The following is a 25,760-nucleotide window of genomic DNA, read 5'->3' as shown; positions in this document are numbered from 1 at the left end:
CACCCTGGTAATCACATCCAAATGGTTTGGTCTTTTGTTTGAACTGGTCCCAGTATAAACGGCGTCCGTTACGTCAGAACGGCAGAGGGGCGGGGCTACTTCTCAAGGGGCTGTCTCAAATTTGTGATAACTCCTCCAAACCATCAGATCAGAGAAAAAAAACTTCACTTCAGCCATTCATCAGCAGAAGTAGCCACGGCCAACATGGCTCCCATCGCCATCAAATCTGTCCTGATCAGTGAAAGCGTGGACCCGCGCTGCAAGAGCATTCTGGAGGAAAATGGCATCCGAGTGACGGAGAAACAAAACATGAAGAAAGATGAGCTGATCGCGGAAATCAAGGTGAGCTGTGCTCTTTTGCCGAGGGTTCTGCGTTACACAAGGCTTTTGTCACCAAAGTTACGCGTCTCAAACTGCATCGGCGATCAGGTGACGTCGTTTCAAACCTCAGCGGCGGCGTCTACCTTCATGCACGGGTTCGATCCGTGCGCCGCGCGCCTTATTTCACGCTCCCTCCTCCGGTTCTCAGCCGTTTATCGTGGGAGAACTGGAGCGAGCGCCGCCCCTAGCTGATGCAACGCGTCCATCCTTTTGCCTCTGCTGCCTGACATGGGAGCCACATGTCCCGCAGAGCAACACTCGGAGGCCTCGCCAGCTCTGCAAACGTGTCAGCGGGCATCCGTGACGCGCCCTGACGTGCAGAGAATGACGTTTCGTTTATCGCCCGCGTGTCAGTAACAAAAACACGTTTAATCCCATGAAAACTTGGGTGATGTTGGAAGAGGTTTGATCACAAATGATCTGTATTTCCTGCAGATAAGACGGCTGTGAAATGATAAGTCTTTGCAGCTTCCTTCACCTCAGAAGGCCACATGCACAAATGCCTCCATCTGTGACCACAAAAAAGAAAAACAACGTTTGTATTAAAACGTAAACTCATTTAGATTATTATTGGCCACAGCTAGAACTGGAAATAATCCAGATTTAATTCAACACCGTGAAAATCAAAGTTTGTTGATACCATAAGACCTCGAAGGATCATTGGGATTAATTCCTGGACTGATCCTCTTTGATTCTGTTGGAGATTGCAGGAGATTACAAATACAAAGTTTGGAAGTTAGACTTGCCCATTTGCATTTCACACCATTTATTTCACTTTTAACCCACAAGAATGATTTAAAGCGACAAAAGTTCCCCTGAAGCTGATCTGGTGGTGAAGGGGAGACAGGTGAATTCCTGCTGTAGGAACTGCATGTGTTTAATTTAGGATGACAAATCCGAGTCACACATGAGGGTAAAATCCAATTTGGATCCCTCGTTGTAACGAATCCCCGTGATTCCGATGCAGAACTATGACGGCCTGGTGGTCAGATCTGCAACAAAGGTCACGGCCGACGTCATCGGCGCTGCCGACAATCTGAAAATCATCGGGAGAGCTGGGACCGGTGTGGACAACGTTGACGTTGATGCTGCTACCAAAAAGGGGATAATTGTCATGAAGTAAGTTTCCAGTAGCTGCACAAGGATGGGATTGGGGGGCAACATTCCTCCTGTAAACGGTGACCTGTTATTGCAGCACACCGAGCGGGAACACCATCAGCGCCGCGGAGCTGACCTGCGCCCTGCTGATCAGCCTCTCCAGGTGAAACGAGCTTTCATCCCTACTGAACCTTTAAAGTGGCGCAACATTACATTTGCTATGATTCTGATTTCAGAAACGTGCCCCAGGCCGTCATCTCGATGAAACAAGGCAACTGGGACCGCAAAAAGGTGAGCGTTCCGTTTTCCTGTCTGGAGGATCGCTGCAATCGGAGCGCTCGTTGTTGCGCAGTTAACTGCTCGGTCACTGATCACTAATCAGATATGGCACCAGTGTGTGCGCGTGTGTGTGTCTGTGTCATTTTTGGATTGCAGTGTCGGGGGGCTCATTGTTTTGTTTCTAATTTTCCAGTTCATGGGTTCAGAGCTTTTTGGGAAGGTGCTCGGAATAGTTGGACTGGGAAGGATTGGGAAGGAAGTTGCATCCCGAATGCAGTCATTTGGAATGAGGGTAGGTCAACGGATCTATGCGCTTACGTTTGCCGTCTCTTCGCCTCAGTCGACATTAATGACGGGTCTCTTGCCCCTTCAGACTATCGGATACGACCCCATCACTCCTCCCCAGGTGTCGGCCAGCTGGGGGGTGGAGCAGATGCCTCTGGAGGAGCTCTGGCCTCAGTGTGATTATATCACCGTTCACACTCCACTGATGCCCTCTACTGTAGGTCAGCGTCACAGACTCTCCTAATTATACAATCGTTATTACATCCGCATTGATAATCATCTGTTTACCACGTGTAGCTGCATCCTCGCAGCTCCTTCAGCTTGCACACATCTGGAGCTCATGAGACATCAGCCATTTTGGAAAACTCTGTCGGGTGCACTTGTTTGTGTGGCCGTGTTTGCCGAGATGTTTCTCTTAGTAGAGTTTCCATTTTTCTTCAAGGTCTGCTTAATGACGAGTCTTTCGCCAAATGCAAGAAAGGCGTGAAAGTGGTAAATTGCGCACGAGGAGGCATCATCGACGAGGCCGCTCTGCTCAGAGCGCTAGAGTCGGGGCAGTGTGGAGGAGCTGGGCTGGATGTGTTTGTAGAGGTAAGCCTCTCGGGCCGCTGCGACGCAGCACAAATCGGCTCATTTGTTTAATCGGCTGTCTGAGTCTCACTTTGTTCGCGGCCGCAGGAGCCTCCAAAAGACCGCGCGCTGGTGGAGCATCCCAATGTCATCAGCTGTCCTCACCTGGGGGCCAGCACCAAGGAGGCCCAGGCTCGTTGTGGGGAGGACATCGCCCTTCAGATGGTGGACATGGTGAATGGCAGGAAGCTGATCGGAGCAGTAAGTCTCTCTAAACGCTGTGACGGGAAGTAGTTGTCTGTCAGGCGATCGTCAGACCATCGGTCATCCACCTCTTCTGTACCCTAGTAACGCAACAGTTTTCCTCCTTGTGTTGGGATAAAAAAAAAACCCACAAAGGTGTAAAGTGCAGATTTACTGAAGCACACGGCTAATCGGTCCTGAAGTCCAAGAAAGTTCCACAAGTTTCAATAAATGATGAATGCAGTTCTCTGCTGTCTCATTAAATCTGCTTTAACATTATTTAATGTAAGCATCCTGATTTTAAACAACAAAAATTGTGTTTACAAGTTGTGATGGCATTAGAAATCTTATTCTTGTAAAATAAATTCAGCAGTGCCAACTGTTGTTGCCACAATCACAATGATCATTCAGGAAAAAAAAACACGTTCGGACATGAAAATCAGCCCAACCCGCTCGAGTAATTCAAAAAGGAATCTGCATTTTTATATTGCTGATAAAGGACACTGGGGATCTGTAGAACAGCTTTAAGCTGCATTCATCCTTAAAGAGCAAAGATTTATTCCAGTGACTCTTCTTTGCAGGTAAATGCTCAGATTCTGGTAAGCACATTCACTGAAGAATCTCACCAGCTGATCCGACTGGGAGAGGCAGTTGGAGCTTTGCTGCAGGCCTGCACGACCTCCAATAAACCTCTCAGCTCCGTTCAAATCACGACTCTAGGTAGAACTGCTGTGAGCTTTGGCCCCCTCTAGTGGTGCCTTTTTGAAACAGCAGGCGCTCATGCACAGAGGGTTTTTTTTGTTTGTTTTTTTGAACCAGGGGATTCCATGAAGACCTCCACCAGCTACCTAAGCTCATCAGTGTTGGTCGGGCTGCTGAAGCATGATGGCTGTTGCCCAAATCTCATCAATGTACTGAGCCTCTCCAAGGAAGCGGGAATCAAGGTACTTCAGCAAGTTTTCATAAACAATGGTGGCGAGTGTTTGATTTTTAAAAAAAACCTTACATGTGAATCCACTCTTCAGGTAAGCCAGAGCCACTGCGAGGCCGAAGGGGCGTGTGATGTGTGCCGCGTGGAGGTTGTGACCAGCAGCGGCAGCTACAAGGCCATTGGCGCTGTTCAGGGGGGCGTGCCTGTCCTACTGGAGCTGTGTGGCAGTGTTTTCAGACAACCTGTGTCTCTAGCTGGAAGCCTGCTCTTCTTCAAGGCCCCTGCAAACCCCCAACTTCTGTCCTCAGTTGCGGGTAAGAATTTGATGTAATCATCCTCTGGTGAAAATCTATACTGGGACTGACAGTCTGTCTTAAAAGGAAAATGTTGTGGATAAATCGGATTTATCTGTCCCTTCAGAGACTCTTACAGGTTTCCAATTATATTAGAGCCATAACAAAATAGGAACCTACATTCTGCCTGAGATGAGGCTTTCTTTTTCAAAAGGATATCATTTTATTCTCACACTGTTTCTTGACTGACTCTGCTCAGGACTGCTGTCCACAGCCGGGGTGGTGATCGAGTCTTTCAGCGCTCCCATGGACCACAACGGCGACCTGTGGTACTGCGTGGGGGTATCGTCTCTCCTCCCGGACCTCAGCACCTTAAAGCCTTTGGTTGAAAACGCCGCGCAGCTCAGCATTTGAGTGGCATCAACACTAACCTGATAAGCTGTAACGTTCTGTCAGTGACTGAAATCAGACCACAATAACGAGTCATTTAGTCTGTTGAAATTTTCTACTAAATGCTTGTTTAGAAGTCATCATTTAGTGTTTAATACTTGCATTTTGATAATACTTTGGTGTTTGCTTAACATGCACTTTGAATCAAATTGGTAGAAACAAGTTTGTTTACTGTTGAGATTCTTTAACATTTTTATGTAGCAAAAAATAAAGTTCATTATTTGGAAGTGCAATTAAAATGTTCTAAGTTACTGAAATCTTTTACATTTTTGACATTTGTTATTTGGAGTTTATATGCTTTAATATTTTAATAGAAGTGCAGTTCTGTAAGGACAGAAATAAGAGTCAATCCAGTGGAGCCAGTTCAGTCACGTGTCTACTGACCACTCTTAGGTTTGTGAATTTTTAATTGCCGACCTGCTTTCGGTAATTTACAAAACTTTGAAAAATACTAATGCTTACTCGGGTATGAGTAATTAGTTACTTTCTGTTCCTGTAGGATGATGTGCACATCACTTATTCAGTCATATCCGAGTCTCTGCAGGAATGAATATTGTGCATGGCGCAGTTAATCCCCGTTGGGATTAGGGTAAAGCCTCGGTCACACACTGGAAGTGGGCTCCGAATACCATGGCAACGAAAAGAATGGGGACAAAAACATGAATAGAGAGCGCCTGAGCCCCGTGTTGTGCTGTCAGTACGATGTCGGTTGGAGGCATCGGTTTGTGCCTCCTTCCTTCACGGTCCGTGAGCGCACCACCGGGACGCGCGCATGGACGGTTATATTTAGCGTCCTGGAGGAAAATGAGACCTCTCGATTGTTGGCTTGCTTTTGTCAAGGACCTACTGGTGGACACTCGAGCGTGCCAGAGGAGGGGAGGACGGGGGTGGCCGCTGCATGCGCACAAATACCAAAATAGGATAGGACTGCCTGCGTGAGCTAAATAGAGGCTCCTTTTGGAGAAGGACTTTCACAGAGAGGACACCGGGAGGGTCGGCGTTTATCTGTTCGTGGAATTGATGGAAACAGAATATAATGTGAGTAGGAATTCCTCACAGATTTGTCTGTATGAATGAAATGGTCCAGGCAGCGACATTGGCAGTGTCGTATCATTGTGACCGTTGGATTTGCAACCACAGCTGACCGTGTTTATGTGTATCTCCAGATATGATGTCACACCAGCAGGATGAGGGCTACACGTATGATTTCTGTGACGAGGGGCACGCAGCAGAGCTCCTGTGCGCCTTGAGGCAATTCTACGTCAGCGGTTTGTTTACCGACGTTACTCTCCAATGTGGCGAATCCGGACAGGTGCTTCACTGCCACAGGGCGCTGCTGTCTGCCCACAGCTCCTATTTCAAAGTCATGTTCACAGCTGACATGAAGGAGAGATCCAACAGCGTCATCAAACTCTCTGGGGTGGACCCCGAGGTTCTGGGAGCGCTGGTGGACTATGTGTACACCGCTCAGGTGCGCATCACGGAGGGCACGGTGCAGAGCCTCCTGGAGGCTGCAGACCTCCTGCAGTTTATTGCTGTGAAACGTGCATGCGAGGAGTTTCTCGTCCGGCTCTTGGATGTGGACAACTGTCTCGGCATGCACGCCTTTGCTCACCTGCACCTCTGTTGCAGCTTGGAGAGGGAGGCCCGCAGGATGATGCTGAACAGGTTCCCAGATCTCCTGCAGCAGGAGGAGTTCCTGGAGCTGCACTGTGACCAGATGAAATCTCTTTTGGCTGCGAGCTTCAGTGTGCAGAGGGACGACGTGTTGGTAGACGCTGTAGACAAGTGGATAACTCATGACTTGGATAACCGTGTGCATCATGCTGCAGATTTACTGCACTCTATCCATATGGAACTGGATGAGATCTACTTCAAAGCTACTTTAGATGTGCACAGACAGCGTATCTTGAGCAGTGAAGGAAAGTTTAAATCTCTAATGAGTCAAGCTTTAAGATCCAATGGCAAGAATGTGTCTGTGAACAGAAAAATGTCTTCCAGCATGTATGTGATCGGTGGGTACTACTGGCACCCGCTGTGCGAGGTTCACATATGGGAGCCTGTCAGCAACACGTGGGTGCAAGGGAAAGACATGCCTGATCATGCAAGAGAGAGTTACAGCGTCACACTCCTGGGAGCCAAGATCTATGTCACTGGTGGCTACAGGACCAACACAGTCGAAGCTCTGGACACAGTCTCGGTTTATAACTGTGACTATGATGAATGGACAGAGGCTTGTCCCATGATCACAGCGAGGTACTACCACTGTTCTGTGGCCATGCATGGATGCATTTATGCCATTGGAGGCTACAGAGGAGGTGCTCCCGAACAAGCAACAGAATTTTATGATCCACTGAAAAAGAAATGGTTCTCTACAGCCAAAATGATTCAAGGTATACATTATATAAAGTGATGATTGACATAAACCTCAAAAAGCACTCAAAATCTGGCACTCTAATGCATTATATTGATTGCTATTTACTCCTTACAACAGTCTAATGTACACTATAACTAAATAGCAACTTGTTTTTGGAATATTTCATTGATGAATATTTCACTGTTTACCTATTATTCATATAATACATATACTGATGCTGTTGCATTTTTGGGGGTGAGTATTGGGTCAAAACAAACTTTGGTTGTCTTTTAAAGGTGTTGGAAACGCGACTGCCTGTGTGATGAATGACAAAATCTACGTGACCGGTGGTCATTACGGTTACAGAGGAAACTGCACTTATGAGACCGTCCAGGTCTATAGGCCAGACGTCAACAAGTGGAGTGTCATCACAACAACCCCCCATCCAGGTGAGGAAATGAAATAATAAAATAATAGCAGGGCTACATTCTGAATTGTAATATTTTATTTTCCAGAGTACGGTCTGTGTTCAGTATCCCTGGAGAATATGTTGTATTTAGTGGGCGGACAGACCACTGTTGCGGACTGCTACAACACAGTCAGTGACGAGTGGAGGACCATATCTGTGATGAAGGAGAGGAGGATGGAGTGTGGAGCCGTGGTCATCAACGGTTGCATTTACGTCACGGGGGGTTACTCTTACTCCAAAGGGACTTATCTGCAGAGCATTGAGAAGTATGACCCTCAGCTGGACTCATGGGAGATTGTGGGGACTTTGCCCAGTCCGACTAGGTCACATGGATGTGTTTGTGTTTTCAGTGTTTAGCGTGAACGTTTTATCCTGAATCACGTTATTGAGTACCAAAGAAAACAGTTAGTGACCCGAGGACCTTCCATGTGTCAGACGTGCTTCTTTGTCCTGAGCTGTTGCAACAACAATAACACTGTGAATGTGGAATAAGCCAATACTCAGGGGCCTCACAGGGCCATCCATCCATCCATCCATCCATCCATCCATCCATCCATCCATCCATCCATCCATCCATCCATCCATCTATCTGACTGCAGGCTACTCAAAATAATAATACATTTTTTACATTTATACATTTTCAGCTGACAAATGATTAGATTTTTTTCTCCATTCATCTTCAAATCATAATTCTATAGCTTTAATAATAATTACAATCTGATGTATTTAAATGGTTATTGTCTAGGTAACTTGTTTATAACATTGTTACATTCTTGTAATAGTCGCATCAAATTTGGTCCATTTTGTTGAATATTTCTAAATTCACACATCAATAGTTCTTTTTGACATTTCTAATTAATGCTTTTAAAAATATATAAAGAATACTCCATGAAAGCAGTGCACTGCTTTATTAATAGACTCATACAGTTGGGTCTAAAATGATCTAGACCAGGGGTCGGCAACCCATGGCTCTAGAGCCGCATGCGGCTCTTTAGTGCCGCCCTAGTGGCTCCCTGGAGCTTTTTCAAAAATGTGAAAATGGAAAAACATGGTGTGAATATATTTTTTGTTTTAATAAAATTTCTGTAGGAGGAAAAACATGACAAACATTCTTAAAGATTTACAATGCTGTAAAAATATGTATAATAAATATTTAATTTCAACATCTCATTATAATGGAAGTTAAACTTAAAGCACCATCGTACAGCAGACTAGTCACGTGGTGCGTCATTCTCTCCAGGATGCATTGCAGGGAACATAAACATTTAATCATGAATGCTCTTTATGTATTTGTAGCCTACTTATCATTTGGAAAGTAGATTAATACAGCTAATATAGACACTTACAGCATGTGTTGCCTTTATTATAAGCCATATATAAGGCTTTTAATTTTTTGCGGCTCCAGACAGATTTGTTTTTTGTTTTTTTTGGTCCAATACGGCTCTTTCAACATTTTGAGTTGCCGACCTCTGATCTAGACAGTGACACCAGTATATTTTTTTCAACCATTGTGTAGGAAGCCTAGTTCTTAAAGTGTAATTTTCATCTTTAAAAATGCTAAATTCAGAGCATCTGAATTCTTATTCTCTTGCTCCCCACTGAAGGGAAAATGTGATAAAACAGTTGAGAAAATATAAATGACAGCACATGGACATGTTTCTGCAGACAATGTGGTGGCAGTTGTGTCCCTGGAATGTGGACAACAACATTGAGATGCTTGTACATCCACAGATTTCTCACTGTTTTGATAATTATGCTTATTTTGCCAGCTCACATTCAAAATCTCAAATAGTCAATGTGTTCGCGTTTGGGTGAACTCTTTTGGTCCTCGGGAGGTTCCGTAGCTCCACGCACGGCGACATCACAACGTGGAGGCTGAAGCTGGACACTGCGTCTGAAAAAACTAAAACTACTCCGACCACTTCATTGTAAACCTATTGTAAGTAGAGTTATTTAAGGTGATATAGGACGACTTATTGAAATTCTTTCCGGGATTTGTTGTACTGATTAAAAAGAAACGACCGCAGTCAGTTTCCCAAAATGTTTGAATGAGCTTTGGCTTGAATTGAGCAAAAATAATTGTTATAAGGCAGCAGTGCTTGGATATAAAAGTGTTACGTAGTCAAGTGAATATCATTTACAATAATAAGACAAAGGTCGAGCCTAAATGAGGTGGCTGACTTGGCGTTAGAGTGAGCAGAGCTACGTTAGCTGTTTAGCTAACAGGCTAAAGGCAACATGGGGAAAATAAACGTTTTACTGATCTATTTTGTCCACATGCTGACGCCTTTAACCAAATCCTTAAATTTAACACGATTATCTTTTACGAAATCAGATCTGCACATACGTTTTAACCTGTAACTGAAGTGAAATGGCGCTTTAGCTAGTGGTGCGCATAGATTTTCTCAACAGAGTAGTAAGACCAGTGCAGGCACGTGCATGAAGGGAACGCGCGGAAGGGCCAAAAACCAGGCTCGCACGCGCAGTTTCTTTAAATTGTGACCAAGCGGCGTGGAGCCATAAATAGACTATTATTAGTAGTAGTATCATTATTAAAGTCATCAGAGGGAAACTAAGAACAAATTGTTTTATCAAGTGCAATTTACGGTCCAGACTGTCAGAGTTTGCTGAGGTTCTGCAGGATTCTCACTCTTGCATCTTCTTGGACAGTGAGTCTTAATATAACATTGAATGGTTAAATTTGTGTTATTAAAACATGAAACATCTCATGTTTAAACATGGGATATTGACTACAACAATCAAAGCCCTGAATTAATGATTTCTGCTGTGTGATATTTATGTCTTTCATTGAAGAATCATGGCAGAAAATCGAGAAGACATGTCTCCAACTGAAATGAAAGTCGTACGGCAAATTGAGGTAATGCTAAGTCCCCTCTGCATTATTTGATGAAAACCTAATTTCCATTCTAAACAACTGTTCTATCTCTAGTACTACTTTGGAGATCATAATCTTCCAAGAGACAAGTTTCTGAAAGAACAAATACAGCTTGATGACGGCTGGGTGACTTTGGAGACGATGCTCAAGTTTAACAGGTTTGTTCATTATTTCCTTGTGTATTGTTTATTTGCAATTAGTCCTTTGCTGCTCTGTGTTTTAAAAGAGGACTGACACGTTCTACTGAATTGATTATATGAATATTTATCGTGTTGAGATGATAGAAAAGGTGAGTACCTCTGTTCTCTGGTTGCTTGCCCTGAAGAATATATGCTCAGGCAATTTATTCAGATTGGTGAATGGTGCCCAACTCAGTTTTTGAGAATTGCAGACTTAGTCTGACTACAGCTCTCTCATTCTCTGTGCTTTTATTGCTTTTCAGACTAAAGACTTTAACTACAGAAAGCAGCTTCATTGTTGCAGCTCTCCAGAAATCAAAGACGGGTCTTTTGGAAATTAGTGAAGACAAGACCAAAATCAGAAGATCTCTAGACAAACCCTTACCTGAAATCAATGATGACTACAAAGATGCTCTTAAACACAAATCTGTATACATTGTAGGTATTTTAATTTATTGTCCAGTAAATTGTAATTTCCATTTCAAATAACTTGTTGATAATTGCATTGTCAGTTTTTTAGGTGTAAAAAGCTAAAATATGTCATGCATGTGTGTTGTCATGTAGAAAGGGTTTCCCCTGGAAAGCACCCTTGATGAGATTCAAGAATGGCTCAGTGGAAAAGGAAACATAGAAAACATTCAGATGAGAAAAACCCTACAAAAGAAATTTAAGGTAGACTTAACGTCTCTTTGATAATTCTGCGTATTTTAATTCCTTTATATGGTGGATTTTTGCATACATGTCCTGAATTGTTTTCTTTGTAGGGATCAGTGTTCATCTGCTTTGACACAGAGGAGTCATCAAAGCAGTTCCTGGAACGATCAGACATCAAATCTTACAAAGATAACGAGATGCTCGTGTTATCGAGGTACATGTGCTTTTAATCAGTATTTTTTAGTTTTGAATGTTATGAATACTAGAAGATAATGCCAGTCTTTTAAAATCTTGTTCAGTTTTGGAAAAAAATGCAGAAATGATCTCTACACATTTAAATTACTAGAGGACTGAAATTTCTAGTTATTTACATTTACAACAGCCCAACTCTTCTATTTCGGCTGAACGCTGCTCTTGTGCTTTCAGAGAAGATTATCATGCCAAGAAAGCCGAAGAGAGAAAACAGTTAAAAGCAGAGAACAAAGCGAAAAACCGACAGTGAGTATAAAAGCAAACATTTCTTGTCTGGGAAAAACAGATCTTGGAAAATGTTACTAACCAAATATTTTTTTTTCCAGAGACAAAGAACAGCAGCAGAAGGACACAGAAGAGAAGGCGATGGTGAGAATCATGTTGTAAACTGATGCCCGGTTTCTTTTTAATGCTCACTACCTTGCCTACATGTCTCATGTTACTTTAGAACTTACATTTGGTGTCAGGCGGCCACTTTCCAACAGCAGATGTGATTTTAGGGTCAGCAGTCATTCGCCACTGCTCAACTGAGATGTTTGTAAAGGAGAGAGCTTCTGGACTTGTGAACAGAGATTTTGTAGACGTTTAGGTGTTGTGCAGTGAGAAAACGGCATAATTAACCAGTCAAATAACACTAGTTTGGAGAAAAAAGCATAAATAGAGTAAATATGGTAACAAATGCTTAATTTCAGTCAAGATTATTAAAGGTCCTGTATATATTTCACATGAATATCTAAATTCTAACCAATACAGGATACTTATACTAATAGGAATTATTTCTCTTGTTGCATAACTGGCAAGTTTTCACCAACTTGTGACATCCAACTTGTTTTTCTGTTGCAGGACATGCTTCTGGGTGAAAAGACTGGATGCTTGTTAAAGTTTTCAGGAGAACTGGAAGATGTTTCAAGAGAGGATTTCCACGAATTGTTCTCTGGACACGGAAAGATAAAGTGGGTTGATTTTACGAGAGGGGCCAAAGAGGTAAATAAACGCTTCCACTCAAGAACTGCTCTGTTCAGAGGTGTGATGTGGTTTTCAATGGAGTATTTCTTGCCTTCCACAAGGGTGCCCTGCTTTTTGATTGCAATGCAAAAGAAGCATTTGATAAGGCCAAAGAGGCAAATGGAGGAGAACTGAAGGTCAAGGACAGCAGTGTTACCTGGCAGTTATTGGAAGGAGATGAGGAAAAAGAGGCGCTGAAAAGGATAATTGAAGCTCAGCAGGAAACGCAAAGGAATAAAGGCAGAGGTAAAATGAAAATTTGGATCTGGATTTCAGCTATATAGATTATTTACACCACAATTATTTACTTACCTTTGCTGTTTTTCTAAGTGCAATGAGTCCATACTATTTCTCTTCTGTCACATCTTTTTAAAAAGTGAAAACCAAATGGTCAAATCATGTGACTCAACAAATTACAGTTCCAATAAAGCTAATCAAAATTTTAAGATGAGTGTAATTACCTTATGAACTAATGTTAAACATCTTAAAAATACACTGCTGTGAATATATCTTGTGATCCCCTGTAAAAACAAGGCAGAGGACGATCAGGTGGTAGAGGAAGAGGAGGCCGAAGAGGAAGAGGAGGAAGAGATCATGGCGGAACGCAGTTCAAGGGCAAAAAGACTAAATTTGACAGTGATGATGAAGATGAAGGTGAGCTCAATGTGTTTCAGTATCTAATTTTGGTATGAAGGTCAGATATAACTCTAATATTGTTAACATTTAAATTCCCATTTTTCTTTAGTGCCTACAGCCCCCAAGAGAGAACTTGAAGATGGTGATGGGCCTGCAGCAAAGGTCCCCAAAACTGAAAATGGATCTTAGTTAGAAGGTCCTGACAGGGTTTTTTTTCTTTTTTTAAGCATTTATTGAAAACATTGGAAATGCAGAGTTATTCCATTCCAGGGAGAGTGTCAGGTATGTGAGAACCGTATGAAGTCGACCTCTATGTCAACCTAGAGGGGGAAAAAATTACTTATCAGTTTTGTGCTATCAAGTCTCTGCATATTGCTCTTATTTTGCATCCATTACTTTTTCCCTCAGTACTTTTGTTAAAGTAACATCCTGATCAACATACCTGCTCTGGAAGTCATTTTAATTTCACCCAAATTGTCATTGTTTTGTTGGAACTGTGACAGAATCCGTCACTTTATTGACTACATTGAAGTGAGAACATGTGCTTTGCTATTTTTACGTTTGCATATGTGAATAGAAAATAAAACATTTATAAAAATGTATAAAAGTTCACTGTTGATTTTGACCAGGACAAGTAAGGTGTGTATTAGCTTACCGATTTCTTTTTGTGGAACTTGTAAGATGCTGGTAAATCATATCTGAGCTCTGCAAAGGTTTCATAGTCAGTGTCTGATGGTTGTTTTATATTTTAAAGTCTTATACTGTGTACTTGCCTGCTATTACTTCCATCTTTACTCCCCAGTCATTGGCTTTCTTTTGTATGTGCTGTAATCAGACATGAAATCGCTTGAATTCCTTTTAGATACATACTGTAGATTTGCTATGCTGTGTTTGAATTTAACGTGCGGTCGAATGCAACATAAACTTAAGCAAATTGACAGGTTGACAACACAAATATAATGATAGTGATGACTGGGAAGTCTTAAAGCATCCCTTATTCCAGAAAAACATTAAATTATTTTCAGCTCCATTTCAATGGCAAATGCTAAGTTAATGAAATTGAACTCACTTCTCGAGTTGATGTTTTATGAAGCGAGTACACCGCAGTCTGGGCCATTGTTAAAGCTGTTCGCAGAAACTTCATGTCCATACCTTAAATGAAGAAAACTTTAGACACTACAAGGAAGAATCAATACTATTAAATACTAATTTCAGCGAGTTCGTTTGTACTGTGCTCTACTCACCTTGATTGTGCTTTGTACCAAAAGGCGGATTCATAATAACCGTGTCAAACTTTTGTGCATAAGCTTCTGGCTGCAGAGAGCAGAGGTCACTTTGGACCAGATCGACGTTAGAAATCTCAAACTCTTCGGCATTGCTCCTAAAGATTTCAAGGGCGTCATCGTCAATATCAAAACCCACACAGAAGCTGAAAGAGACGAGGAAACGGAAAGGATGTTAGCAAAAACAAAACAAAAAAACTGTCAATATGCCTGCAAATATTGGAATGACAGACGTTCTTACCCCGCACCAAGAATCGCAGCTCCGATGCTTAGGACTCCACAGCCACATCCCAGATCGGCTACAACTTTACCTTTAATATCATCAAACGTACTCTGGATCGTATAGAGCATGCATGCTGGGGGGAGAAAATCACAGCGTTATTAAACGTAGGGAACATAAAAACTACTGTATGTTCACCTGTGGTCATCACCAGCAATGTGAGGACTGGTTGGATATTGCTCAAAGAGAATTTTGGGCTCTTCAAAGACGTCCACTTGCTGTAAGCAACTCTCCAATTCTTTTAATTTCATTCTTATATAATAATCACTTATGCTTTTTATTGTGTGACAGCCCGGGTCGATTTTAGCTGAAATGTATAAACAAGACCCAAGACCGCGCGATTTCCGTCATGTTGTGTGCATCAGCCAAAATGATCCGGCTTTCACAGCTGTAACGTCAAATGTTCCACTTGCATTATACTGACCATTTGCAGATGGCACATGTCAACCACCTTTACAGTTTTAAAATACAATAAAACATGAATTGAACAAAAAGACAGAAATAAAAACACCAAACAGAAAGACACCGGTCTTCCACAAAGGGCAAGGAATTATAGCAAATGAATTTTCTTGTATGTTTTTTCCCTTCTAATCTTGGTATGATTAGTTTTATAGGTTTCCCTTTATTTGGTAAAACAAAGAATGTATTTGTTACAGATAGTGGAGCTCGTGGTTATTTAAATGCCAATATGACCAAATCTTTTGCTTTAACTCTCCTCATTTGTGAATAAATCGAGTACAGCAGAAGCAGCATAAGATCCTGTTTCTTTCTTTCTTTCTTTCTTTCTTTCTTTCTTTCTTTCTATCTATCTATCTATCTATCTATCTATCTATCTATCTATCTGTCTGTCTGTCTGTCTGTCTGTCTGTCTGTCTGTCTGTCTGTCGGTCGGTCTGTAGCTATATTCTATAGCTTTAATAATAATTACAATCAGATGTATTTAAATGGTTATTATCTAGGTAACTTGTTTATATATTGCCGTGCAACAAATTTGCTCCATTTTTTTAACATTTATAATCAATACTTTTAAATAATAATAATAAGAAGAAAAAATACTCCATGAAAGCATTGCATTACTTTATTAATGGACTCATACAGTTGGGTCTAAAAGTTATCTAGACAGTGACACTAGTTTAATATACATAATATTTTATTTAATTTTTAATCAGGAAATAAGCATAGGCAACCAAAATGAATAAAATGATAATAGTACCGGTAATAGTAACGTGAATTTCTTTTAGCCGTTTAAACGTGAGCCGATGAATATCGCGAGAAAATCCGAGAGCATGGAAACAAGACAACAAAAATAAATTTGTGGACAAGCCAGAGTGCATGATGGCGGCGTCGCTGCTACGCCGGGATAAGAAAGCTACTGCTGCCCACTTAAAGGCAGACTTAAATCGGACTGACAATAGCTCCGGTGTCCGACAACTTCAAGAGCTGCTCGACTCCGTTCTAAATCCCGAAAAACCAGCGACGGACACAGAAGCTCTTGACTGGTGTAAATGTCTGATTGCAGGAGGCGAAGGTTTCGAGGAGTTCTGCAAAACGGTCCGGTCCTATGACAACGCGACTCTGTGCGGCTTGGTTTGGACGGCTAATTTCGTAGCATATCGCTGTCGGACGTGCGGCATCTCCCCGTGCATGTCACTGTGTGCTGAATGTTTTAATAACGGAGACCACACGGGCCATGATTTCAACATGTTTCGGAGCCAGGCTGGCGGGGCCTGTGATTGTGGAGACAGTAATGTCATGCGAGAGAGTGGGTAAGTCCAGGCTAGCTGCTAGCCAAACTGACTGTGCTAAAATGATAGCCAGTTGTGTTTTGACAGGTCTTGTGCGAAGTGGGGGGGGGGGGGGGGGGGGGTAGTGTAATATCAGAATTTGTTCTGTTTTGTGACACACAATTCTACTATAAATATAGGAATTACTACCAGATGGCAAGCGTTTCAACATCATTCTGCTCTGTCATTTATTTAGCAAACCTCCCACTAAGCAGCTCTGGTTAGAGGCTTAGCCAGTCGTTCTTTCTCGGTTTAGACGCTGTAATCTCTATGAATCTATAGATTCTATAGATCTATTTGGTGGAAATGTGGACGCGGTCTCCCCAACTACTGATGTTTAGCAGTTACTTGATTACTATTTTTATCTAAATGACTTGAGGATTGCATCTCTCCTACAGCTCAATCACCGTCAAATCTCACGTCTTCACTATTATTATTCACAATGTACAGTTTAGAAGAAAGGTCAAAATCTACCCACACAGAGTGACATTTTTATTTTAAAAAGCAGGTGGACGGCGAGTGGTCTGAAACATTGATGGTTTGCTTTTGTGTTTTGACAGATTTTGTAGACGGCATCGGTTGAGGACAGGAGAAAATGTCCCCTCAATACCTCGAGACCTTCTCTTGATGTCTGAGATGGTTCTTCCTCGCTTTATAATGTGTATCATCCAATATCTGAGGGATGGATACGTTGAGCCAGGTGAAGCTATTCCTGAAAGTATTCCAATTTCTGGGAGCCAAGTGTGACTTTGTCTCATTAATCAAGTTGAAATTATTTCTTTAATTTATTGTGATGTTTTATTTACCATGTGTATGTCCTATTTGGTTTTAAATGGCTTATGATGCACACACTCAAATTCCCGTGTTTATACAGGATGTCAGCATGCACACATGTCCATTTGTTGACGAAAATCTCTTATCTTGCCTTACCAGACAGCTCATCTGAGCGAGATCTCCAGAAAGTCTTGCAGCAGCTGGAACCTCAGATCTCATTCTTGGAGGAGCTCACAAAGATGGGGGGAGCAATGAGGACTGTGATGACAAAGATCTTGACAAATCAACAAGCATTTAAGGAGTTGTGCATGGGTAAAATCAACTGTACTGTACTCCACATGTGGAAATATATAGTTATGAGTAAACTGGTGTTGCCAAAAACCACAGTAAATGTGTGGGCTGGTTTTACGGTGCATTTTAATTGTTTAATAAAATAAATTGGGCACATATGAATATTAATTTGAATTCTGTGCTTAATTCTACAGGCCAAGAAGAGAATTTGTATGCTAAAAAGAACTACGACAAATATTTATCAGCTTTGAAGAATTCAGGTCTTGTGTCTGTGGAGGAAAAAACCCAGGTTGCCACAGGTGATGTTGCCGCTGGTGCTGAAGGTGGTGCAGGAGCAATGGTCCTGTTAGGTGCGATTACTCTGGCACATAAGATGATGCATAGTTATTTCACATCTAATACTTTTATTTTTCATTTATTATTTAGGAACAACTACACCAGGAAGCCCAGAAGGATCTAATAAAGAGGTATGAGCTAGAAACACACAGCATATTAAGTGTAAACTATGTCTTTTGTTTATCCTTATACTGTAATTGATGGACATTTTGTTAATTTCTTGATTAAAATTGTTATTTTCTCCCAGGAGGACCAAGATGGTGGACAGTCTGTCGGCCAGAGGAAAAGGGTTAAACTGAGCAGCAGTACCAAAGGTAAATGACTTTCAGGAGCTGCTGCCCTCCGTGTTGCACGTTAAGGTTACTAATCATGTTTTCTTTGTAAATGCCTTCAGACCCATGTATTATTGAGTCATTAAAGCATAAGTGCTTTCTGGAGGAGCTGCTGTTTTGGACTATAAAATATGAGTTTCCTCAGAAGATGGTCACATTCTTATTAAATATGTTGCCAGATCAAGATTACAAGGTATTTTTCTCTTCCTTTGCTAATATTTGTTAAAGTACTTTGGTCCTTTTTCATATTTCCTATTATTTATAGTTGTAGTTGCCACTTTGGCTCTCACATGTGATTTGTAGTTGAAAGTTAACGGTTACTCCACATTTCAGACTAAATATTATTCCTCTTTTTGTCCTTCTAGATCACCTTTACAAAAACATTTGTCCAGCACTATGCATTTATTATGAAAACACTGATGAAGAGCCACGAGTCGGACACCATGTCCAACCGCATTGTACATATCAGTGTGCAGCTGTTCAGCAATGAGGAGTTGGCTCGACATGTGACAGAGGAGTGCCAGCTGCTGGACATCATGGTCACAGTCCTCCTGTATATGATGGAGAGTTGCCTTATTAAAAGTGAGCTTCAGGGTAAGTAGTCAGAATTAGAATAAAACTGGGTCTATTAACTGAGCCTGTTTCATCACTCTTGTCTTCAAATGGTATAATTTGCAAAAAGATGGTTGATGTGGTATCGTTTTAGTCTCCACATGCCAAGTGAGCAGCATGAGACTGTTGAGCGAGTTAAACTCGTATTGTCGGCCAAGTTATTCATTTCTATTTTTCCCCTTAGATGAAGAGAACAGCCGCCATGTTGTGGTGAACTGCAGCGAGGCTTTGCTGAAGAACAACACTTACTGGCCGTTAGTTAGTGATTTTATTAATATCCTCTCACACCAAAGTGTTGCAAAAAAGTTCCTGGAGGACCATTCATTGTTGATGCTCTGGATGAGCTTCGTGTCATTTTTCCAGGGTAAGTTATTGTTGGAGTGTGTGTGTTCCAACAGATTTGGCCCTTTTACACGCTAATGGAAGCAACGTTTGGATGCGCTCACTCAAAAACATTTCAACCTAAAATGGCCTTTACAACAAATCCTTGTGAACAGATCCAATTGGAACACGTTCTCATTATTTTAGTTCAAAATTACAAATGTGAGCTATAATTTGGGGTATATTTATGGGTAATTTAATTTATTCATTGTATTATTAATATTTGTTCCTGTAACCAGTTAGTCAGCCACAAAAGCCGTCCTCAAATAATGCTGCTACTTCTTTTATTGGACTCTTTTGGTGATGTCGGCTTCTAGAAATGCAATTAAATGCAATTCAAAATAATCTTGCTTTGTCAGAGTATTAGTAGAGGTTGAGCTGCATGGTCAGAATCCGTAAGTTAAAGGGATCTGAAGTCAAACAGTTACCAGTTACAGTTACAGTTACCATTCTGTTTGGTGCTGTGCATTTTGTGTTCTCGACCACAGCCCTAAAAATAACATCCCTGCACAGTGAGCTTGAGTATCTTCTTGCTGACGTTATATCCACAAGTGTCACAGTTGTATGCAGTTTTGCAGCATAGTTATTTTCAATAAAATGTGAACCTTTAACCGTGTTTTATCCCTCTTCTCCTAAACATGAAAATGAATGTTTGAACGTTAACACTGCAGATATTTTTGTCTAAATTTGAAATATTTCACTGCCGATAGGTATGAACTTGAATAAACGGGAGTTGAACGAACACGTGGAATTTGAGTCTCAGACATACTATGCAGCATTTGCAGCAGAGCTGGAGGCCTGTGCACAACCAATGTGGGGTCTTTTAACACACTGCAAAGTCAAAGTAAGCCCTGCCAGTGCAGTCATCCGCTTACCCACATCTTCTGTGTACTCTGCTGTCAATCTTTCATCGTTAATGGAAAATACATGTAAAACTATCTCCAAACAGGAGACGCAGGAATACACTAAAACTGTGGTGCGCTACTGCTTGGAGACTCTGCAGATCTGGTTCGATGCCATAGGCTTCATTGATGAGGTAAATTTCTAAATTTGGTTTGTTGTAAGCTTTTTAACTGGTTTCTCATAGTGACTCTGTCCTTCACAGCCTGCTCCAAATCAAGTCACATTTCACCTGCCGCTGCATCGCTACTATGCCATGTTCCTTAGTAAGGTAAATCAGAGATTTCCTCTATTAAGATGTGTCCTATTAATTATGGCTTGTGCCCAGGGTTAATTGTCCTTGTGTTGACAGGCTGTAAAGTGCCAAGGTCTGGACCTCGATAGCCTCCTGCCTGACCAGGAGATGTTGATGAAGATTATGGTCCATCCACTGCAAATCCAGGTATTATATTTGCAAAGGTCAATGCTGTTAGTCACTCTCTTCTAGGTTTGTAGCCCCCTTGTAACCAAGTATTAATGTGTGTTGCTGTAGGCATGTCTGTCAGAGATCCACAGCAACATGTGGGTCAGGAATGGTTTGCAGATCAAAGGGCAGGCGATGACCTATGTGCAGTCCCACTTTTGTAACTCCATGATTGACCCTGACATCTATTTGCTCCAGGTTTGCATTTAGGGTTTACTTTAATTTCAAATCACAGTACCAAAATTACATTTAGGATTTTTCTTGCAGGTTTGTGCATCAAGACTAGATCCTGACTACTTTATCTCAAGTGTTTTTGAGAGGTGAGCTCTATTTATTTTAAATTTTTCCTTTTTTTTTTTCTTTTTTTTTTAACTGTTTAGGTGCATTAAATATTCATCTACTATGCAGGTTCAAAGTGGTGGACCTGCTAACGATGGCTTCTCAGCATCAGAATGCTGTGTTGGACTCGGAGCAAGAGAGGCCGATGCTCGAAGGAGCGCTGACCTTCCTGGTTATATTGACCAGCCTTCGCATTCATTTAGGTAGATTGTTTATTACGGGACACAATCTGTCAATTAAAAAATGTTGCACAGTAATTTACTGCTATAATGTTTAGCATGCTATACTTTAAGGGGAGGGTGGTGCATTGTAGGAACTGTTGAAGCACTGGGTCAAACCAAGTCAATCCTTCAAATAAGATGGATGTGCTTTTAAATTATTAGAGCCACATTGATATTCCCTCAACCTCCTCCCTGAGTTCTGCTGTCTGGTATTTAAGTTAAGGTTCTAACCTTCCTCAGGTTATATTTACATTTATTTTATGGTTCTCACCAACAGGGATGACGGATGATGAGATCCTGCGAGCCGAGATGGTCTCGCAGCTGTGTATGAATGATCGTACACACAGCGCACTGTTAGACCTCGTATCCTTTAACTTTAGATCTTTAAGTTACCTTACTCTTTATAAGTTAGAGTCACAGTAGTCTGCTTTTCCTGTTTTTCTTTGACCATTTTTTCACTAGATTCCTGAGAATCCTAACCCAAAGAGCGGCATTGTGCCTGGGGCTTGTAGTTTTGAGGAGATGCTCTCTGCTGTGGCTGATTTCAAAGCACCTGTGTTTGAGCCAGGAGGCTCAATGCAACAAGGAATGTATACTCCTAAAGGTATGGAGTAGGAAGTGCTGTAAAAATGCTCTCGAATATCAAAATTTGGTAATAGAATAATTTCAGAACTGAGTCTTGTTGATTTTGCTACACTTTACAATAGAATCAGTTGTTTTTTATGTACTGCTGTCCACTTGTATTTTTAATTGACAAATCACCTTTATATTCAAATAATTGATTGTTGCTTTTCTTGTGTTAGTTCAATTGTTTTACTCTAACAAACCACAGTAATAGTAGTTGAACCCAAACTTATATCCAGATGGTAAAATCAGAAATTGAGGTTCAAATAAGCAGCCTTTGTTTGGTTCACATGATTAGTCCTCAGTTGGCCACTTGGTGGCAGGCTTGGACCACTTAAAACACAAAGGATAAAAGAAGAGCCCGGGCAGTTTCATTGTATATATGAGGTTTCCGAACAGCTGTCTCTTTTTCCACATCTAGCGGAAGTGTGGGAGAAAGAGTTTGACCCCATCATGGTTGTCCTCAGAACAGTCTATCGACGTGATGTCCAGTCAGCCATGGACAGATACGCAGCTTTGTAAGTTAAAACATGGGGCCTCAAGTTTAAAGGTTTCTTTTAGGCCAAAATTTTTACTTTTTTGGTTTGGGTGTCTTTCTGCTAAGTCACCTTTTAGTGATTTAAGAGCAAGAACTTCAATGTCTACCAGGTACCGAGTAAAGTTAAATCCAATTACTTTTGTTGTTGAGGAAAAATCAATGTTACACTCTTAATTTGTAATAGAATTGGGGAAGTTTTTCTTGTTTGGCGCAGACATCTCCCAAGACTAATGTGTCTCTGAAGAAGATACCCCAGCATTAATTTTCTTGAAGGTCACTGGAATGTAGCTGCTAATTATAATGAAACAGTCCCTCAGCGAGTGCCTGTTTGAAATGGTAGTTGAGTAGATAACTTATTTATAATGGGATTTTGGTCTGGTCGTCTTTGGTGTAGCATAATTAAAAATATCATTGCATCCCCAATCTACTTAATTGTACTTTTCACACTTAAAATATGCTTTCCCCTCCCCCTAAAACCATTTCTGGTGTTATAAGGCCGAGGGAAGTTAGACTTTTCTTTCTCTTTCAAACACTGAAGCTGTTACAAGCTGCCCTGATGGCGCCTCATGTTTTGGAGTTTGAATATGATAGATTGCCTGTCAGGCTGGCCCAACGTTTATACAATAATGCTCTCATCATCAGTAATAGAGTGATCGGCTGTTCTGCAAGGTGGCTTTTCTAATGCATTGAATAAAGCCTTTTTGGACAGAATAATGCATGATGTCCCTCCATCTACCTTCAGTTATACTCTTTATATTGCTTTTTGGAAAATTAAACTGTGTTGGATATGTACGGTAGTAGCTGCACCTTCTTTTCTGATGTATCGTATTCTTTTTACTGGATGTTCTGACCGTTGTTCTTTTTTGATGGTAATTTAGTTTGAAACAGTCTGGTATCCACACTGGCAACCCATGGCCCCCTTACAAGGAAAGGACTCTTCTTCATCCATGTTACAAAGGCCTTATCAAGCTGTTGCATTGCAAGACGCTGCACATTGTGATATTTACACTTCTTTACAAGGTGACCTTTTCAGCATCTACTACAGCACAGCATTTGCATGTCAATTCAGCCCTTGAAATAAATTAGAAACGCCTGTTCTTGCTATCTGAAATTGCTACACAATTTAGAATAACAAGCAATTAATTGGTGCTGAGGTAAAACACGATACAGACACAAAAGGAAGTGTCTCATTTTGATGGTGCAATATGTTGCTCCAAAAAGACAAAAGAATTGCTAAGAATGTGATTGTTTTATAGTGGCATAATTATACTGGGATGAATCTTTTGTGCAATTTTAGATATGGATGGATCATCAGAACATGTCTGAGCATGTTCTGTGCATGGTGCTGTACCTCATCGAGTTGGGCTTGGACAACCAAATTCAAGACCACAAGGAGGATGAGGTTTGATAGATCGCCTTTAGGTCAAAGCTGCTGTCATTATTCACAGTGTACACCTACTCTTACTGGTTTTTACTGGTTCCAGGAGCCTTGCATTGAGGAGCATTGCCATGACAGCTGGTTCCCTGGCACCAACCTCCTCTCCAATCTGCACCATGTCATTAACTTTGTTAGGGTCCGTGTCCCAGAGACAGCTCCTGAGGTGAAGAGAGAGGCTCCGCCCAGCACCAGCAACGAAGCATCTTCCTATGGCCAGGTAACAAAAAATAACCCAGTTAAATCAGAAGCAAGAAATGCACAATATTAGTAATGTCTCCCACAGTTGAAGGTAATGAGTATAAAATATGAACATTATTTTATCTGTTAGATAAATATCTGTAGGCATAAAACATAAAAATGTTTGTTGATGTGTTTCATTGGAGTAATAGGAAAAATGTCAATTTTATTTGCTTTCAAATTAGTCATAAACACAATGAGCTACTGAATATGTGGGTTTGACTTCATGCCATTTTGTCATCAGTGGTCATTATAATAGAAAATGTTTCTCCTCTAGTAATTCTGATGGAAGATGGCATCTGTATTTGAGACAAATGTATTAGAGTGTTTGCCTACAAAAAAGGATAGTAAGATGGTGAACATGTTTCTTTATGAGTGTATCCACAAATGATTACAGGACACATTATTTGTGCGAGAGCTAATCCACAGCTCTTCGCTCAGTGTTTGTGGGCTTTACCCAGAGAATCAAAGCTCATGTTAAGTGCAACCTATTTAAAGGGAAGCTGTGTCAGTCAGTGCTGAGCTGATCAGACCTGATGGAAACCTCTTGTATACGGTGCATCTTCGATCAGCTTTCAAAAGAGGGGCAAAACTCAAGCCAGCTGCCGAGTGTAAAATGTAGCACCATGAAAGCATATAAAGCAGGAAATTATGTAAATTTAAAGATTACTCACAGATCATTGATGTGAAAAACCACGAAACACCCCTCTAGTGATCATGTGCTCTGCTCCTCCTGCCCTACAGCTGACACACTCCTAGTGAACATTGAAGCTGTGTGCACGGAGGAGTAAATCTGCTTCTAATGGTTGAAATCACGATGAGTTTCCTTTATACATTCTGAAAACATGAAAATTAGCCACATTTTCCATCTGCTGACTCAACAGCTGAGAGGAAGTTAATATCATCCTTTTAATCTATTATCATATCTAACAGATTTCCTTTAAAGTAATCCTGCATCATAAGTTGAAACAAAACAGTTTGTGTTGGATGTGAAGTGTTTGATGATTAATTGATATATATAAATGGCGTTTCAAGGTGAATTGCTTCCACATTTTTCCTTTTTCATTCTAAGCTGTGCTAACTGGCTGCTGCCTGAAACTCTTTCTGCCCAGTTCATTGATCATTGAGTCACCTTAAGGCTTATGTATTACTTACCATACTAAAATGTTTTCTCTACATATGAAAACAGCACATCCTGTTGCAAATAGCTGCTGCATGTCCATGTAATTGGAGCTAAGATAAGCAATGCACATACTTCTAACTTTTAGCAATGAAGGCATTTTTGTTGCATTTCATATTTAGTTGTGCTGATATTCTAATGATGAAGCATATTTTTAAATGGCATGTCGAAATCTAAGAAGCTTCTGATTAAGATGACCTTGCAAGGAATGATTTGTACATGTAAACGAGCCACTAGTTGTTATTTGCTTTTTTTAATGGTATTTCATATCATTATTTATATGACTGTACCTGCTTCACAGAATTCCAGGCGTCTTGCAGGGAATTGGAGAGAGGTAGCTATTTACAACCATTTTGTGGGAATGCTGGTGGCTTTGTTGCCAGCAGCAGCCATTTTTTCCCCCTGCTGTTCATCTTTGTTTTGACTTTTTTTTTTAAGCATTTGCTCGGTGTGTTTTTGAGGATGTCTGCTTTTGTGTGTTAAGGCATGTGTTTAACTCTCCAGTTAAGCCTTCCTTCCATATGTGATGCAGGTTTGGTAAATGCTTTTTAACCGCATGTCAGTATGATTGATGTTGACTCGACTTGGTTGTGATGTATGTTTATTTAACCCAGCAGATGAGGTCCTCTCTTGTCAGGTCAGGGCAATCCTTCAGATGGGGCACATTAACACCAGGACGCTTTGAATGTTCTCAGGTGTACAGTTGTGTTATTAGTGCTGGTATTTGTGAAACATCAGCAAAAAGTTCATTATGGCTATTTAATCAGACC

At 41.1% G+C, this 25,760-nt stretch overlaps 5 protein-coding genes across 8 annotated transcripts in view; 4 read left to right on the top strand and 1 right to left on the bottom strand.

Annotated features, from left to right (window-relative positions):
- Window positions 1-117: 117 nt before the first annotated feature.
- Window positions 118-4,788, top strand: phgdh (phosphoglycerate dehydrogenase). The gene is made up of 12 exons (XM_003961848.3): window positions 118-342; window positions 1,349-1,500; window positions 1,577-1,642; window positions 1,716-1,770; window positions 1,952-2,050; window positions 2,132-2,264; window positions 2,486-2,634; window positions 2,722-2,874; window positions 3,438-3,576; window positions 3,676-3,800; window positions 3,882-4,101; window positions 4,340-4,788. Exons 1-12 carry the CDS (start codon window positions 205-207, stop codon window positions 4,492-4,494), a joined length of 1,584 nt encoding a protein of 527 aa, XP_003961897.1. The 5' UTR covers window positions 118-204; the 3' UTR covers window positions 4,495-4,788.
- A 277-nt stretch (window positions 4,789-5,065) lies between these two features.
- klhl23 (kelch-like family member 23) lies at window positions 5,066-7,778 on the top strand. The gene is made up of 4 exons (XM_029845789.1): window positions 5,066-5,568; window positions 5,697-6,923; window positions 7,183-7,335; window positions 7,402-7,778. The coding sequence occupies exons 2-4, from the start codon at window positions 5,699-5,701 to the stop codon at window positions 7,710-7,712; spliced, it is 1,689 nt and encodes a 562-aa protein (XP_029701649.1). The 5' UTR covers window positions 5,066-5,568; window positions 5,697-5,698; the 3' UTR covers window positions 7,713-7,778.
- A 1,384-nt stretch (window positions 7,779-9,162) lies between these two features.
- On the top strand, window positions 9,163-13,579 carry ssb (small RNA binding exonuclease protection factor La). Its single transcript, XM_003961845.3, has 12 exons — window positions 9,163-9,294; window positions 10,170-10,233; window positions 10,306-10,409; window positions 10,694-10,868; window positions 10,995-11,102; window positions 11,195-11,298; window positions 11,511-11,582; window positions 11,663-11,705; window positions 12,180-12,320; window positions 12,404-12,587; window positions 12,876-12,995; window positions 13,087-13,579. Exons 2-12 carry the CDS (start codon window positions 10,174-10,176, stop codon window positions 13,164-13,166), a joined length of 1,191 nt encoding a protein of 396 aa, XP_003961894.1. The 5' UTR covers window positions 9,163-9,294; window positions 10,170-10,173; the 3' UTR covers window positions 13,167-13,579.
- On the bottom strand, window positions 13,186-14,898 carry mettl5 (methyltransferase 5, N6-adenosine). Of its 2 annotated transcripts, none has more exons than XM_011609883.2 (7): window positions 14,679-14,898; window positions 14,502-14,616; window positions 14,222-14,406; window positions 14,047-14,129; window positions 13,751-13,802; window positions 13,633-13,682; window positions 13,186-13,297 (listed from the first exon to the last, which is right to left on the bottom strand). In XM_011609883.2, exons 1-7 carry the CDS (start codon window positions 14,686-14,688, stop codon window positions 13,256-13,258), a joined length of 537 nt encoding a protein of 178 aa, XP_011608185.1. In that variant the 5' UTR covers window positions 14,689-14,898; the 3' UTR covers window positions 13,186-13,255. The 2 variants fall into 2 exon arrangements, with proteins under 2 accessions (XP_011608185.1, XP_003961895.1); XM_003961846.3 differs by having other exon boundaries at window positions 14,692-14,898.
- A 941-nt stretch (window positions 14,899-15,839) lies between these two features.
- ubr3 (ubiquitin protein ligase E3 component n-recognin 3) overlaps window positions 15,840-25,760 on the top strand; it is a 26,613-nt gene continuing 16,692 nt past the window's right edge. For 2 of the 3 annotated variants that reach the window (XM_011609855.2, XM_011609850.2), the window contains exons 1-23: window positions 15,840-16,306; window positions 16,885-17,024; window positions 17,258-17,410; window positions 17,584-17,739; window positions 17,816-17,856; window positions 17,973-18,039; window positions 18,120-18,250; window positions 18,423-18,651; window positions 18,854-19,033; window positions 19,761-19,894; window positions 20,000-20,086; window positions 20,156-20,221; window positions 20,303-20,392; window positions 20,483-20,611; window positions 20,681-20,733; window positions 20,822-20,955; window positions 21,251-21,336; window positions 21,436-21,577; window positions 22,019-22,115; window positions 23,014-23,155; window positions 23,433-23,537; window positions 23,620-23,790; window positions 25,292-25,324. In XM_011609855.2, coding sequence (XP_011608157.2) covers window positions 15,873-16,306; window positions 16,885-17,024; window positions 17,258-17,410; window positions 17,584-17,739; window positions 17,816-17,856; window positions 17,973-18,039; window positions 18,120-18,250; window positions 18,423-18,651; window positions 18,854-19,033; window positions 19,761-19,894; window positions 20,000-20,086; window positions 20,156-20,221; window positions 20,303-20,392; window positions 20,483-20,611; window positions 20,681-20,733; window positions 20,822-20,955; window positions 21,251-21,336; window positions 21,436-21,577; window positions 22,019-22,115; window positions 23,014-23,155; window positions 23,433-23,537; window positions 23,620-23,790; window positions 25,292-25,324 — 3,000 coding nt within the window. In that variant the 5' untranslated portion in view covers window positions 15,840-15,872. The remainder of the gene's footprint in view (window positions 16,307-16,884; window positions 17,025-17,257; window positions 17,411-17,583; window positions 17,740-17,815; window positions 17,857-17,972; window positions 18,040-18,119; window positions 18,251-18,422; window positions 18,652-18,853; window positions 19,034-19,760; window positions 19,895-19,999; window positions 20,087-20,155; window positions 20,222-20,302; window positions 20,393-20,482; window positions 20,612-20,680; window positions 20,734-20,821; window positions 20,956-21,250; window positions 21,337-21,435; window positions 21,578-22,018; window positions 22,116-23,013; window positions 23,156-23,432; window positions 23,538-23,619; window positions 23,791-25,291; window positions 25,325-25,760) is intronic. The other variant, XM_011609863.2, reaches the window with a different exon arrangement.

The sequence above is a fragment of the Takifugu rubripes genome, chromosome 1 (genome assembly GCF_901000725.2).
Source record: "Takifugu rubripes chromosome 1, fTakRub1.2, whole genome shotgun sequence".
Classification (NCBI taxonomy): Eukaryota; Metazoa; Chordata; class Actinopteri; order Tetraodontiformes; family Tetraodontidae; genus Takifugu; species Takifugu rubripes.
The sequence above is the reverse complement of the archived record's forward strand: the minus strand, read 5'-3'. Positions and strand labels throughout refer to the sequence as shown.

Bases quoted from the DNA above. Each gene is read 5' to 3' on its own strand.
- phgdh (XM_003961848.3), top strand. From the start codon at position 205: ATGGCTCCCATCGCCATCAAATCTGTCCTGATCAGTGAAAGCGTGGAC. The intron at 2,265-2,485 runs GTCAGCGTCACA...TTTTTCTTCAAG, and splicing joins ACTGATGCCCTCTACTGTAG to GTCTGCTTAATGACGAGTCT. The intron at 4,102-4,339 runs GTAAGAATTTGA...GACTCTGCTCAG, and splicing joins ACTTCTGTCCTCAGTTGCGG to GACTGCTGTCCACAGCCGGG.
- klhl23 (XM_029845789.1), top strand. From the start codon at position 5,699: ATGATGTCACACCAGCAGGATGAGGGCTACACGTATGATTTCTGTGAC. The intron at 6,924-7,182 runs GTATACATTATA...TGTCTTTTAAAG, and splicing joins TACAGCCAAAATGATTCAAG to GTGTTGGAAACGCGACTGCC. The intron at 7,336-7,401 runs GTGAGGAAATGA...TTTATTTTCCAG, and splicing joins CACAACAACCCCCCATCCAG to AGTACGGTCTGTGTTCAGTA.
- ssb (XM_003961845.3), top strand. From the start codon at position 10,174: ATGGCAGAAAATCGAGAAGACATGTCTCCAACTGAAATGAAAGTCGTA. The intron at 10,410-10,693 runs GTTTGTTCATTA...ATTGCTTTTCAG, and splicing joins ACGATGCTCAAGTTTAACAG to ACTAAAGACTTTAACTACAG. The intron at 12,321-12,403 runs GTAAATAAACGC...GCCTTCCACAAG, and splicing joins TTACGAGAGGGGCCAAAGAG to GGTGCCCTGCTTTTTGATTG.
- mettl5 (XM_003961846.3), bottom strand. From the start codon at position 14,791: ATGAAATTAAAAGAATTGGAGAGTTGCTTACAGCAAGTGGACGTCTTT. The intron at 14,130-14,221 runs GTGAGTAGAGCA...TCTTCATTTAAG, and splicing joins TGGTACAAAGCACAATCAAG to GTATGGACATGAAGTTTCTG. The intron at 13,298-13,632 runs GTAAGCTAATAC...TTCCCCCTCTAG, and splicing joins AGTTCCACAAAAAGAAATCG to GTTGACATAGAGGTCGACTT.